Source organism: Pteropus vampyrus, unplaced genomic scaffold (assembly GCF_000151845.1).
Source record: "Pteropus vampyrus isolate Shadow unplaced genomic scaffold, Pvam_2.0 Scaffold236, whole genome shotgun sequence".
NCBI lineage: Eukaryota > Metazoa > Chordata > Mammalia > Chiroptera > Pteropodidae > Pteropus > Pteropus vampyrus.
The window spans coordinates 435,320-450,490 of NW_011889017.1; the positions used below are offsets into that span (position 1 = coordinate 435,320).

The window sequence follows — 15,171 nt, forward strand, 5'->3', positions numbered from 1 at the left end:
GGCATGTAAAATGAAGTAGTCACTTTGATAAAACAGTCTAGCAGTTCTTAAAATATTAAAAATGGAGTTAGCATATGACCCAGGATTTCCACTCCAAGAGCATTGAAAATAGTTCACAAAACACTTGTACAAGATTGTTCATGTCAGCATTATTCATAATAGCAAAAGAGTAAAAACAGTTCAAATGCCCATTAAGTGATGACTGGAGACATAATGTGGCGCATCCACATAATGTAACGTTACTCAGCAATTAAATGCTAATAGACACTACAACATGGATGAACCTTGAAAACATGCAAAATGAAAGAAGCTAGTCCCAAAAGGCTGTACACTGTATGATTCCATTCATTTTCAATGTCCAAAATAGGCAACACTATTTAGACAGAAAGTGGATTCTGCGGTTACCTAAGTTTAGGAGCATTAAGGGAGAAATGGAAGTGACTGCTAACAGATACAGCATTTCTTTTTGGGGTGATGAAGTGTTCTAAAATAGATTATTGTGATCAATCTGTATCACCACTATGTGAAAATACTGAAAATGATTGAATTGTACTTTTAAATGGGTGAATAGTATGTGAAAATACTGAAAATCATTGAATTGTACTTTTAGATGGGTGAATAGTATGTAAATTATATCTCAGTAAATAAAGTTGTTATAATTGGTAAGATCATTTAGGAATATTCTAAGTAAAAAAATCTTGGATTCGAATGATAGTGGATCTGGAGAGAAGTGGATGGATTGGAGGTATACTTGGGATGTAACTGATAGGGAGGAGTTCAGGAGAATATAACATGAATACTTTTATATCTTTGCCTTTAATAACATGGATGATTAGGGGAACAAGAAGTTTTGGGGAGAAATAACAAGAGTTCAAATTAAGTTTATAATGAGTTTGACCTGCCCATAAAACAAAATAATGAACATCTTTTATTCTTTTCAGCTGCCCTGCACCTGCTCTTAGCTTTGGCAATTCCTCCATCTGATGAGTCAGAGCCAGTCCCCCAATTTTGGATGCTCCTCTCACAGCTAAAATGCAGATTCTTTACATGACCCAGACTTTCTCAAGCAGACTTCAAAGTGGAGGCTGGTGACAAGGAAAAGAAAAGCCATATAAAATCCATGCTACCATGGGCAATAACAGTGAGCAGCAGCAGCAGCCAGATGCAAATTTCTGAGCCTCAGCACCTGTGGTTCTAGCAGTAGGTTCCCAAATGTATGAATGCAAATGGTGGCACAACCTGAAGGATCTGTGCCCAGCAGGAACATCAGTGGTATTTTTATGGGCCCAATAATGCATTGAAAAACCTAGAACCCATCTTGAGGAATTTGAATATTTAAAGGATAGAATGAGAGAGGATATCCCTAAGTGAGAAAGAAAATGAGAATATTATTTAATTCTTTGCAGAGTAGATGACACATGATAGTTTAGAACAAGATTTATACCTTTGTTCAAAATTTGAATGAATTAGCTTAATTCCCAACTAGAGAGCTCCTGAAGTTATTGAGTGTTAATTGCTTATGTAAATACACATGGGTTGTAAAATTTGATATATAATATCAAGGGGAAAATGATTAGCAAATTGGTGTCACAGCAAAGAACAGCTTTTTTTTTTTATTATTATTATTTCAGTGCAAAGTCCATAGGAATTAAAGGAGGAAGAGGAGGCTCCCAGCTCAGTACTATTTACTCTTCATGTAACAAGAAGCAAATTGCCATATTCTGAAACACTTAACAGCCTTAACCTATAATCATGTTCCCAACATATACTTTAATTTACTATTGCTCTGTTACATAGGATTTATTCATGAATTTGGGTCATCATCAACAACCTTCATTACCATTGGATAACCACACCTTTATTTACTTAATAATGTCAGCTCCTGTAGGTTGACAATAAAATGGTGACAAAGTTAATTCTTATATTTTCTTGTTTGCCTCAGCTGGATACTTAGAAGTGGCAGACATAAACATGTTTATGGTAAAATTAAAAGAGTAAGAAAGAGATCTCTGCTCATTGGCCAAGAGCAGATCAGGGCAGTTTATTACAATACTGACTCGGTTGTGACTGCAGCAAGAGAGGAAAAAGAAGCTACTTATGATGGCCTTTTTATTCAGTTTCATTAACTATATTTCTATATTTCTATATTTTGATACCACTCTATTACTCATTGAAGCTTTATAGAAAGTTTTTAGTGCAAATTCTCAACACTCTTTTTCAAGATATTTTGACTATTCTAAATCATTTGCATTTTCATATAAATATTGAAATAAGCATGTTACTTTCTAAAAAAAAAAAAAGCCCACAAATTGATAAACTATCAATTTGGGTCAAATTAATATCTTAAAAATAATTATCTTGAGGCTTTCTTTTAGTTCTCTCAGCATTCTTTTTAAATATACAGTTTATCTCAAATAACATTATACCTCTTCATATAAAGTTTAAGAACCTTTATATGGTAACTTATGTTGTTATTCCCTCTTGCTTTTGTGCTATTTTTGTTGTTTATTTTGCTTCTATATATGCTATTTTCACACCAAAAACAATTGCAAATGCAGTGCTATAGCAAGAAATAATGTCTAAATCCAAAGCTGCTTTTACACCAACTTAGTTTTTTAAAAAGTAATTGTTATGTACATGGAGGAAAGACTGAGGTGCCATCTCCAACATTTGCTTTCCACAGAACTTGCAAACAGAAAAAAGTAATTGATCTTTTATTCTGTTTTAGGGAGGTACAAAATTTTCATGCATACACAGGTGTCGAAATAATAAAATGGATAACCATTCACTTGTCATGTAGATTCAAAATTTGCTTATCTTTTTCTCCATATTTGCTTCACCTCTCTGGCAATTCGTTGTATCATGTATCTTTTCTTTTATATTGAACTATTTCAAAGTAAGTTGCAGGTATGACAACACTTTACCCATAAATACTTCAGTATGCATCACCTAAGAATAAGGGCATTGTACATAAGCACAGTATCAGTATTATAGCTAAGATAATTAAGAATACAATCTCATCTACAATAGCATTACAAAGAATAAAACAGGAATAAATTTAACCAAGTAGGCAAAAGACTTGTCCACTGAAAACTATAAAACATTGCTGAAAGTGATCAAACAAGATGACATCTCATGAAAGTTGAAAGACTTAATATTATTAAACTGCCCTCAATTTCTTCCCAAATGTCATTGAAGCTATTTTTTTTTTTTTTGAATCAGGATCTTCATCTGGTTGTACCTTGTACTTGCGTTTTATGTTTTGTATTATGTGACAGACTATAATAGATTAAACATATACAAATACCCTTAAAAAGTAGAATGGCCCATGCAACAAGACTAAAAATTCCAAGGAAAAACAATGTCTCAGTTAGAAGAGTGGTCTGGAATGGAGGCTCAGCGAATGGAAGCCAGGTTGGCAGTAAGCTTCTTACATGGCCAAAGAGACAGTGACCTAAGAGACGGTGTTAGAACAAATGTGTCCTCACGGAAGATATAGATTTGTTTAGCTGACATGGGTTGATAACAGTACCTATGAAATTAATCCAGTTAAGTATGGCCAACTTAGCAACCTTGTGCTTCTAATTTTGCTTCACTGGTGTATTTGTACATTAATCAGCATAGCTGAGAAAATTTGCTGATCAATGAATAAGAACTGTTTGTTTATGGTTTTATTTCATATTGTTAAAGTTAGCATGTATGTTATTTAAAAAAAAATAATTTAGAAAATGTTTCTAAACAGAGTTCCCTGGTCTCTGACACAGAATTCCTAAATCCCTAGGCATATCCTTTGTGGTAGCAGTGTCTTTTGTTCTAATGAGGTGATGGTCACCAAAAAGACAAAACCACAATTAGAAGCTTGAAATTTTCAGTTCTACCTCCAATTCTCCAGAGAGGGGAGAGGGACTGGAAATGGTGTTAATAATTGATCATGCCTAATGAACCCTTATAAAAATCCTAGAAGTATGGAGTTTGGAGAGCTTCTGGGTTGGTGAATGAGTATAGATCCTGAGAGAATGGCGTTCCTGAAGAGAGCATGGAAGCTCCACGCCTCTTCCCATGTACCTTGCCTTATGCAACTCTTCCATCAAAATATTTATGTGTATATTTTGTCATATTCTTCTGTAATAAACTGTTCAACAGTAAACTGTTTTCCTGAGTTCTGTGAGCTGCTGTAGCAAACTAATCAAACTGGAGGAGGGGGTCATGGAGATGTCAGATTAATAGCCAATCCATCAGAAGAACAAGTAACATCTGAACAGTGGTGGAGTGCAGGCAGTCTGTAGGACTAAACCCTTAACCTGCAGAAGCTCCAAGTAGATAGTGTCAGAGTTGAATAAAATTGTAGGACGTCCAGCTGGTTTTGCAGAGAATTGCTGATCGGGGAAACTCTCGCACATCTAGTGTCAGAGTGTTGTGAGTTTGGTGGTAGTGTGAGAGTAAAAGAGATAACATGGGAGGAAGACCGAAGTTTCTTTAGAAGCAGTTTGAGAAAATTTGCTGATCAATGAATAAGAACTGTCTGTCTATCTATAACGTTATTTCACATTGTAAAAAAGTCAGCATTTGTGTTATTTTTTAAGTAAATTTTTTAAAGCTTTAAAAAATGTAATCACTAATCAGAGAAATGGAAATCAAAACTACAATCACATATTACTTTATATCTGTTAGGATGGCTACTTTGAAAAAATAGAAAACAAGCGTTAGCAGAGATGTGGAGAAATTGGAACCCTTGATCACTGTTGGTGGGAATGAAACTGCTATGGTAAATGCTATGGATGTTCCTCAAAAAATTTAAAAGAGAATTACCATATGACTTAGCAATTCAGGTTCTGTGGATATAGCCAAAAGAATTGGCAGCAGGATCTCAATGAGATATTTGCACTTATAATATATGAGTATCTAGAATGGTCAAAATCCTAGGGACTGAAAGTAGAATGATGTTTACCAGGGGCTGGAGATGGGGAGGGCAGATGTTAGTTCAATGCATATAGAGGTTCAGCTTTACAAGATGAAAAAGTTCTGGAGATGGATGGTGGTGATGGTTTCATGACGGTATAAATGTACTTAGCACTACTGAATTGCACACCTTAAAGTGGTTAAGATGGTAAATTTTGTGCTATGTTTTGTTGTTTGTTTGTTTGTTTGTTACCACAATTTAAAAATAATCTAGGGCCACAGGAGGCATTGCAGACAAAGGGCAGTCCTGGGAATCCAAATGCCTTTCTCTGCACTGAGGAGAGTAGAAGAGACCTTAAAGAAGAGCGAATATCTTTCTACAAATGAATAAGATGAGACCTGAGAGTGAAGTGACTAATTCTAGATTTTTCTGAGTGCTAGCCGGTCTTTGCTCCACATATTCTGCTGCCTTCTGAAGCCTGAGATGATATGTACATCCTCTTTGTGCTACAAAATCCATGACATGCAGAGGTTTCCCAAAATGAAATAGATAGATTTCCTTGTCTGGGATGGGGTGAGCATTATCAATTTAAAAGTCAATTTTATTAAAGACAAATTGAAGAGTGACTTAAAAAAAAATGGCAAGGTGAAAATTTTTATGTGATGTGTGTTTTAATCCAATTTTTTAAGAAGTCAAAAAAAATTCTACAGTTAATGATTTAAGACCAGTGTTCTGAAATGGTAAAGATTTAATAATAACTAGCAACATATAATTTATACTTTATTTTTTTTTATTTGACTTCTTATCCTTGGCTAATTATTACAAGTACCACTGATTAATAAACAATAATAATAAAAATTTCACATGAATTTTGCACTGCATCATAATTGCTTTTCCTGATGTGGAAATACTAACATGGGTCTGGATTGTGTTTAATTTTTGAAACTATTAGGAGCTCGTTATTCACTTTAAAATATGTAAACAGCTGTAGCTGTGAGATAACAGATTATGCTTTTGGTTAAAATTCTGGAAATCACCCTCTCTTTATACTATGGTAGAACAAAGAAGCTTATATTTAAGAGGAATAAACAAAAAATCAGCAAGTTCATTTTCAATGCAATAAATTCAAAAGTAATTAACAATAAGTACAATCAATGAATTTTTACTAATATATGAGACATGTTTTATGTCTGTCCACAATTATTTAATATAGCTTTTACAAATTTTATACAAATTATGTTTCTCTTGGGCAATTAGATTTGGTTATAAAACAATTTGAGAGCAAAAGAGTCTTTAGCTTTATATTTTGAGTAGGAGAAAAACACAAGGCAAGTCGCTGATTCCCAAGAGAAGACTAAACAAGAATGAATTTGATCTTATACAAGACCTGATATCTATGTTCTTTTCTACTGTTACCCCACCATGGATAAATTCTTAGCAGTAGGATTGTTGAGCTGAAGCATGTTTTCAATGTTTCTAGGCATTGCCAAATTGGTTTTAAAAACAACTTTATTATTTTACATTTTTGAAATTGTACCCTTTGCACACATCCTAACTAGCAATACAAAATTAACAATTAATCATTAATGCTTATCTTTATCGATTTTTATTTTTTTCATTTTCTGTATTATTTTGGCTCATTCCTTTTCTAATTTCTTCAGATGAGCATTTGATTATTTTGAATATCATTGTATTTTGATAGCTTTATTTTTTGATGCTATAATTTTATTAATTGTCTTTGCTGTTTTAGTATAAATTGTTTTCCTTCTCATCGCTCTCTAGGTAGTTTCTAAATTCAGTTGTGCATACCTATTTTGCCCTGTGTGGATTTTCTGAGTGATTCTTCTGCAGGTCATGTGGCTGCAGCCATCTGGCAGCCATGCTGGGCTGGAAGGTTCAGGATGGACTTACTCGCATCTTTAGCAGTAGATGTTGGCTTTTGGCTGGGACATTTTGGTGTTTTTCCATGTGTCTTCTCACCTCCCAGCAAGACAGACTGATTTTTTTATATGGTGGTCTAGGAGAAGCAGTCCAAGAGTGTGAAAGCTGAAACTATGTCACATCTACCATATTTTACTGGTCGAAGCAACTCACAAAGTCAGCTCAAATTTGGGGGCAAGAGCATAGAGAAACCATTTGATAGGCAGAGCTACAAAGTCACATTGCAAATAGGCTTCATCAGAGGGTTTGTTCTCACAGTCTTCACAAACTATCCATTATAGCATCATGTAAAAAATGGCTTTTTTGCGTTTTTAATATTAATTTTGCAGTCTTCCTTGTACATCTGAAAAAAAAAAATCTTTTCATAGACAAGTCATCATCTTATCTTTTTTGAACATCGCTGAACTAAATAATATAATGTTAAATAATATAGCATCGAAAATCATAAAGTTAAAACCACAGGAGGAACAACTGGAAATATACTGAGAAAACTAATGGAGATGGACATCTCCATTAGTCTGTGACAGATCACATAAACAAAAAAATAAGGATATTTCAGACTTAAATGATAAAATTAATAAGGGTGTACTTTCTCAAATACCTCTATCATATTCACACGATGACAATATTATTAATCCACCAAAACACTCTAAATTTTATAAATAGAAATAGTAAGAGAAAATTATAATACAATACAATAAACTAAAAATTAGTGAGAGAAATGGAAAAATTTCTGGAAATTAAACAAATATCTCTTAAAATGACTCAAAATAGACATCAAAACCTAATTGTCATATTTTCTTGAAATAATAATAAAAACATTGCATATCAAATATGATTGAATTTCCCTAGACAATGCTCAGAGGAAAGCAAACTTAAATAGAATGAAGCAAATCATAAAGATAAGTAAAATCATCTGAGATTACTTAGACAACAATAGCAAAACAAACAGGTTTTAGCCATCCTTTCATGAAATAAAGGGAGAAATCACAAATAGACAATTAAAAATACATCCACGGATATAAAGGAAATTGAAAACAAGATAAACTACTTTGCATAGATCTATCAAAAAAAATTTTTAAATAGTTTGAAACCTAACAGTAGAATTTAAACTACATTACCAGGAGTTTTCAATTTTTTTTTCTTTCTTTCTTTTGTATCCCTGGCACTTAGAACATTAGAGAAGGAGTCAATGGTGAATGTCTTTCCTATAGCAATTGCTTTTCCTGCTTTATTTTATTTTTTCTGTACACACACATACACACACACACAATGTAAACTCCCACTTCCCCTTGTTACTGCAAAAACTTATTCATAATGCCCTCTTACTATGTTTTTAGCATGTGTAATAGTTATATAAGTGTCTCATTTTCATTTGTTACTGCAAATTTGTATTTTTTCTTTGTTTTCCTAAAACTTATTCATTTTATTTGTTGTTTCAAATAACCAAATTTCTTTATCCTCTCTATTGTATGGTTGCTTGTTATCTATTTTGTTAATTTCTTCTTTTTATATTTCTTTTACCTTTAAGCTTTATTTTCCTTTACTTCTTTAATTTTTTAGGACTTGGTGAATTGTATGCTTAGCTCACTTTTCCATTCTTCTTTTCTGAAATATGCAATTGAAGTTATCATATTCCATGTAAAAACAGCTTTAAATGCATCTCACAAATTTTTATGTGCTTTATTTTCCACATATCCCACAAATTTTGCTATGTTCAGGAATTTCATCAGGACTTGCTTGGGTCTATTTTTTCTGAGTTCCTACTTGGCAAAGCACTTGTTGAGCACTTTCAAACTGCAGTTTTAAGTCTTTCATAAATTAAAAAAGGTTTGTTGTTTTTCCTCCTACAAGTTTTTAAATCATTGTCTTTTTAATCTATTCTTCTCCTCCACCCTTACAGCTCCTTTTTCTTTTTCTTTTTTTTTTTGCATGTTAAATTTATACTCTGTTTTGAGGAATTACTTCCACTGGAGCCTGGAAATAATTCAGAGCTTAAAGTTGACCATTCTTTCCTTCAATGCATCTATTAAGTTGGTTAATTGGGAAATTATAGGAATCTTTTTTAGTTCCTAAAAAATTTTCCTGCAATTGAATCTTCTATTAATTTTTAAAATTTAAATTGTCTCTGTCACCTGTGTGTGTGTGTGTGTGTGTTGTGTGTGTGCGTGTGTGTGTGTGTTAGGGGGATTCTGCATTCTCTTTCTGTGACTGCTTACCTCTCCTAAATATCTCATTGGTTTTCTTTATCAGCTGAACTGGTACATTCTTGTCCAACTTGGTAACCTGATAAACCGGCTTTACACCCTTGGGGAAACTTGCATTCTACTGATGAGGCCTTCAAGGAGGCCTTCCTTTCCTCTTATCCCTTTACATTCTCCAGCCTTGGGGACTGGAGGACGAACTCTACCCATCTAGTTCCTCTACATGCTCCTAGAGGTCAAGAAAACTTAGCACACTCATGTGGAGCTCATGATAATTACCCCTGGAGCTCTCTGCTCTCCCATTCATGCCTGGATCCAGTGAGACTCATCCCAGATACAATACTACAAGTTCTTACTTTAGGGGAATAAGCCTCACTTCATTTTTTCTTTCTCTAGGGCCAATTAGAACCTAAGATCTCATTAACATACAGCCTGCAACTTGCATCTTGGCTCAGGAAAGATAAGCAACTTAAAAAGTTGGTAGGAAGAAGAAAAAAAGATGCATTCACTTCTTTTTTTGTTGTTCTCAGAATACCCTGGGTTTCCCATGGTTTTTTCTTTTGTTTGCGGTGATTCCTTCCTTACTTGCAGACTCACAGTTCTGATTTCATATTTCTCACAATTCTGATTTTATATTTTCCTTGTTGAAAAAGGTGACTGAATTTATTCTGACTCCACATAGAAAAGTCAGATCTATTAGGTACATCTTCACATGAAAGCACTTCTAAAGATGTTTTTTTTTAAGTTTTCTAACACTATTTTTTGATAATCAAAGTTATCAAAGGTTCCAAGCTGTCATATGTGACAGAGCAAGAAGAGTGTCTTTTTCTTGTGTTTCTCTTTAAAGATGATGAGCTCCTCAAGAGAACACCCTTTCGTACTTGTTAAAAACCTCTCATCAGTCTACTCTTAGCTATCAGTGGCGATGTGGATGGAGTCCACAGGATTGCATTGCAATGAATAGGATTGAAGCGTGCAATTGGTCAGCATCTCACAAAGATGGATATCTAAATAAAATCAGTGTCTAGATGCTTTGGGGCAGGAAAGAATTTGTTAAGATGGTGAAACAAAGTTAGGCATACAGACTTGTCTGACTTCAGAATCCATACTCCTAACCTCTATCATTTTACTTCTCATATTCAATAAGAAAGATTTCAAGTAAGTAAATTTTGTTGTATTAATTTTTAAAGGCAGAGAGAATTTCATGTGATATTTTCTGCATGGATCTGTAGTTAAGTTATACAGGGTCATTTCTCCCATTGTTTTTGAGGTGGTTGAATCTAACCAGTTATTATTTGAGTGTTCCTGTGTGTCAGTGTGTATTCTGTGTGTCTGCATATGTAAGTTAGAAAAATCCATTCATGTGTATGAAATAGGTAGATAATCGCATTGACTGACATATATCCATCTTAATACTGATGAAAATATTATCATGTAAGTATTATGAAGGTAAGGAATGACTAAATTGCACTTCAGTTGAAAATGGTATTGAATAAATAATTTTTTTGACTTTATTTCCTTATTAAATTTATCAGAGTGACATTGGTTAATAAGATTATAGAAGTTGCAAATGTACACTATTATAATACATCATATGTACAGTGCATTGTGTACTCACCCAAAGTTTAGTCTCCTTCCAACACCATATATTTAACACCGCCCCCCCTTACTCTTTTCAATCTCCCCCATCCTGCTCCCTCTGGTAACCACCATACTGTTGTCAAACAGAAATTTCTTAAAAATACACTTCAATGAACACCATTATTCAAGAGCATTAAATCTGAAAGCAGTTACACAACAAATTGAGAACACAGTCACAAATGAATACTGAGTTCTTACCAAGGCATATTTTTTTTCAACAGTGAAAAAACTTAAGCTCCAATAAATGCATACACACTCCTCTTTTTAACATAAGTATTAAGAAAGATCAGCATTGCCAATCACTGACACTATTTTTTTTGTATAAGAAATGACCAGAATTATCTAATTTTAAAAACATATCATTATTTTACAGTTAAATTATACAGGGTAATTAATATTTAGCCTTCCAAATCAAGTTTTGCTGTAACTGTAATAACCACCTACTACGTATCCCCACCAGAAAACCACATAATTTTTTTTCTGAAATGTAATAATTATTGGTATCAAACTATTTCCACATTCTGAACACTTTAGAAAGCCATTTCTACCTAGATCTGTTTTTAGGGACATCAGTATATCTGGAAGAGCTATTGACTCCATGCTTGAGTTGTCTAAATCCTTGTGTAACATACTTTTTTTCCTCAAAGAAAAGGGTATATCAGAGATTTTCCAAATTTTCTAATTTTTCATAATACAATTAAGCCAGAAGTTTATAATTAGGCTTGTCGAAGATTTTTGAGGTTGTCAATATAAGAAACAGGGAGTCAAAGAGTAGATGTTTTATGCTGTGGTTTAGTGCCTTGGATAGACTCATAACTTAAATTCTTTTCAAAGGTACCCTCACATGTTCTTAACTGCTCACCCCTAAGTGGATGGGACAAGGATCATGGCATCTCAATTTATTTATTAAATTTGGTGCAGCTATATTACAGGAGAATGTTTTACATTCCAGTTGAGAAAAAGAAGCAGGTAAAAAGTAACTAAATACTGATGGAGAACTCTCTGTGGCTCAGGTGTGTTAGCTTTTCCTCCCTAAATAAACTTGTGGTTTGGTGTGTTATTCCGTGAATATGGACATGCTATTAGTTTAACGGAATTTCAGTTGAATTATTGTCAAAGCATTTCCTCCGCAGGAAACAGATCCTTGATTTATGGAGTAATAACTTCCTTTTGTTCCTCTAATAAGACATTCGAGAACACATGAATGCGACTTAGTTGTCTACCTGTCTTCAGAGATATTTAATTGCGTGATCACTGTGGAGGACACGCAAATGGTAATGACCGCTTGCCCCATGCTTGCCCCATGTCTGGGTCAGGGGGAGGCTTCCCTGCTGCCTTTTGTGAGGAAACACTAGCCCTCTCAATGCTCACGGTTGCCCACTGCTCGATCTAAGATGGGGCACTTATTTTAAAGTGGCCTGCGTGTAGGCTGGTCAGTGGCTCTCTCTTGAGATGGTCAGGCATGAAGATCTCTGTCCAATAGAGCACCAAAGGCAGAGGTAATTTCTTTAAAGCAATCAAATCATGCCCTCTGTCTTCAGAAAGTTTACAGCAGATTACAGGGACAAGTGGCCTGTCGGAAGCGGAAGAATGTTGATTCACAAAGAAGAAATGGTTGCACCCTGAATTTAAAAAGAGAGTAGCTGGTTTCTAGCACTGCCTTGCCTTCTTTAATTTCTACATGTTTTTAGGTAATACTAATACACACACATATAAGCTGAATGAGTTTCAATTACTTTCAGTCAGAAGGGTTTAATACGATCCCCGAACCAATGCTTTAAAAAAAAAAATAGAATGTTATCTAGTATTTATCATCCTGATTGACATGGAAACAAGGAGTGTGATAAAAGACTTGAATTACATGATGTCTGACACAAAAGAATTTGCACACGGACTAATAGAACAAGACTTTCACCTGAGAGATTAGAGAATAGCTAATTTGGAGGACCAAGATAATCATTAAAATTTCTTAAAGGTTTTTTTTCTTTAAGTTTTTAAAAATCATTTTAAAAAGTCTTGGAACTTGCAGACACAAAGGGAAAAAATAAAAATCCTGATAGGTAAGAATGAATAAGTCTGATGGAATCAATTTAGTGAGACAATGAGGAAATGAGAACCGTGGAAGGGTAACTCGGTGACGCCTGGTAAAGGTGAAAATGTGCCTACTCTTCAGCAGGAAACCCTTGCAGCTGTTACAAGGAGACATGTACAAAGATGTCTGTTGTGGTACTGTGTGTAATAATGAAAAATATTTCATGTAATGAATGCAATGAATAAAAATGAATGAAAAATGGAAGCATCTTAAATATAGTTTGTTCTACATTCCTGTTAGCCTCATTACAATTCTCAGGGATAGTTATCATCTCACTTAACAGACAAAGAAACTGAATCACAGAGAGGTTATGTATTTTGCTCAAAGAGAACCAAGGGAAGAGCCAGGATTTGTACCCTGGCTCTGGACCCCTTACTTTTACTTACATTACTTTTGTAATGTAAGTAACTTTCTTTTTAAAGATGGCATAGAAATGTGGGGTGAGATCCAGCTAATATTCTACAGTCTTAGCACCCAGGGGAGTCTTCCTTAGCCAGGCCTTGGCAAGTACTCGGTAACTCAGTTGTTAAAGTGTGATATGACATGTAGGTATTAGGGGCAAAGCAGCCAGAAATCAGAGAATGGCCACCAAAACAAAGCAAGATTGATGTCCTTGTAGCAACACCAACTCCAACAACAGAGATTTGAAACCATGGGTTGAGTCAGGTAGTTTTGTATCCATGTTAGATCGGCGCAGCGTCAATCTGATATGCACTAGTGCAATGAGGCGCTTTCGGGAAAGGGCAGTTAAAGGTGGGACCGAGGCACCTGGAGCTGGAGATAAGGCCAGTTCTCCTCAAAAGAGGGTCAGACTGAGTAGGGACTTGAAGCTCCAGAAGTGGGAACAGCACAGGTGAGACCTTTACTCAAGATGAGTTGTCCTGTGGGTAACTGACTCCCCAGCAGTGAGTCCCAGAAAGAAAAAGATGACAGCTTTTCCTTCAAAATGTATTCCCCCGCATATAAGGAAACCACCTCGTATCGTATCTAAATAGGTTTGCAAAATTTAGTCACATTATTTTTATTACATTGCTAATATAACAAAGAGAATTCTCCCCAGAGGACTTCGGGGCCTCCTTTGAAGGGACACTTCATTTTATTTCCTACTTGTTAATAAATCACTCTCCAGCTGAGTACAGTTCAATACTAAAGCACTTAGCTTATCTGACCTTCACATTAATTATTTTTATTACAACAGCAGGAAGTTTAATGTTAGTTTTCCTCTTCCCTGCAAAGCCACGTGGCCCCAAGCAGACCCAATTGTCTCATGATGCCAAAGAGGGAGCTCCTTAAACACCGGTTTAGCTTAGAAATCTTCTCAAGTGTGCTGATTCAAATCCAAATTCCATCAAATTAATAGTTTTAAAGGGCTCGTTTGTGTGTGAGTGTTTTGAGATGCCATTAAAATTCTTACAAAAACTGAAAGTGAAATGAGGAAGACTGATTGAGCAATCAACTAGACGGGCGAATGCCAGGAAGACCTATCGTTCAGTAGGGGCAGAGATGCAGCAGGGCAGGGAGAAGAAAATTCAGGAGAATTCTCCTGAGGGCAAGAGTCGAGCTGGGCGATGGAGTCAATGTAGAACATCAACAAACAGATAACAGGAAATTATCCATTCCCTGTGGTCACTTATTCTAAAGACCCGAACCTTCAAAGTTCAAGGAGTGAAATGGTTGACTCCACAGAACGGGAGCAGTCACGCCTTTCTTGTCTTAAGAGAAGAGAAGAAATGAAACTGAAGGAGTGTGTCTTTATCCTCCCCCAGAAAGAAAATCCCTCTGTCCGAGTCTCCAAAGATGGAACGCTGCTGGCCATGACCTTACTGCTGGCCCTGGTGTCCTGCTGCCTCACGGTGGTGTCTTTCTGCAGGGTGGCCACCCTGCAAGAGGAGCTGGGGAGCCTCCGGGCAGAACTGCACGAGCACCAGGCTGAGCAGCTTCCAGGCCCTCCTCAGGGGGGAGCAGCAGCCCCCAGGGCAGCTGTGCAGGAAGCTCCAGCTGCCACCTCCGCACTGAAAGTAAGTTTGCAGCAGCTGCAGCCTCCAGGCACAGTTCTCCTCGCCATGCTGCCTCCCCCACCTCAGATGTTTTTGCCATAACTTGGATATTTTCTATTCTTAGGAGATCTTTGCACCACCAGCTTCAGGAGAAAGCAACTCCAGTCAAAGTATCAGGAATAAGCGTGCCACTCTGGGTTCAGAAGAAACAGGTACGTTTTGGGCACGGAAGCATTTAGCAGTCAGGGATCCCAGTGTTCATAGGTGTGGAGGATAGCACTGGTTTGGGGGAGCGAGAGGTGGACATAACCTAGAGACTACAAAATTTACAGTCTAAACAGATGTGGCTTTACAGCAAAGCTGGAGCCCTTGCAGATTTAATCAGCTGCACAGCAC

At 35.8% G+C, this 15,171-nt stretch overlaps 1 protein-coding gene across 1 annotated transcript in view; it reads left to right on the forward strand.

The window, feature by feature from the left end:
* Positions 1-14,230: 14,230 nt before the first annotated feature.
* Positions 14,231-15,171, forward strand: part of TNFSF13B (TNF superfamily member 13b) — a 36,244-nt gene continuing 35,303 nt past the window's right edge. Inside the window, exons 1-2 of the mRNA XM_011373927.2 lie at positions 14,231-14,796; positions 14,900-14,987. Of these exons, the coding sequence (XP_011372229.1) occupies positions 14,449-14,796; positions 14,900-14,987 (436 nt within the window). The 5' untranslated portion in view covers positions 14,231-14,448. The remainder of the gene's footprint in view (positions 14,797-14,899; positions 14,988-15,171) is intronic.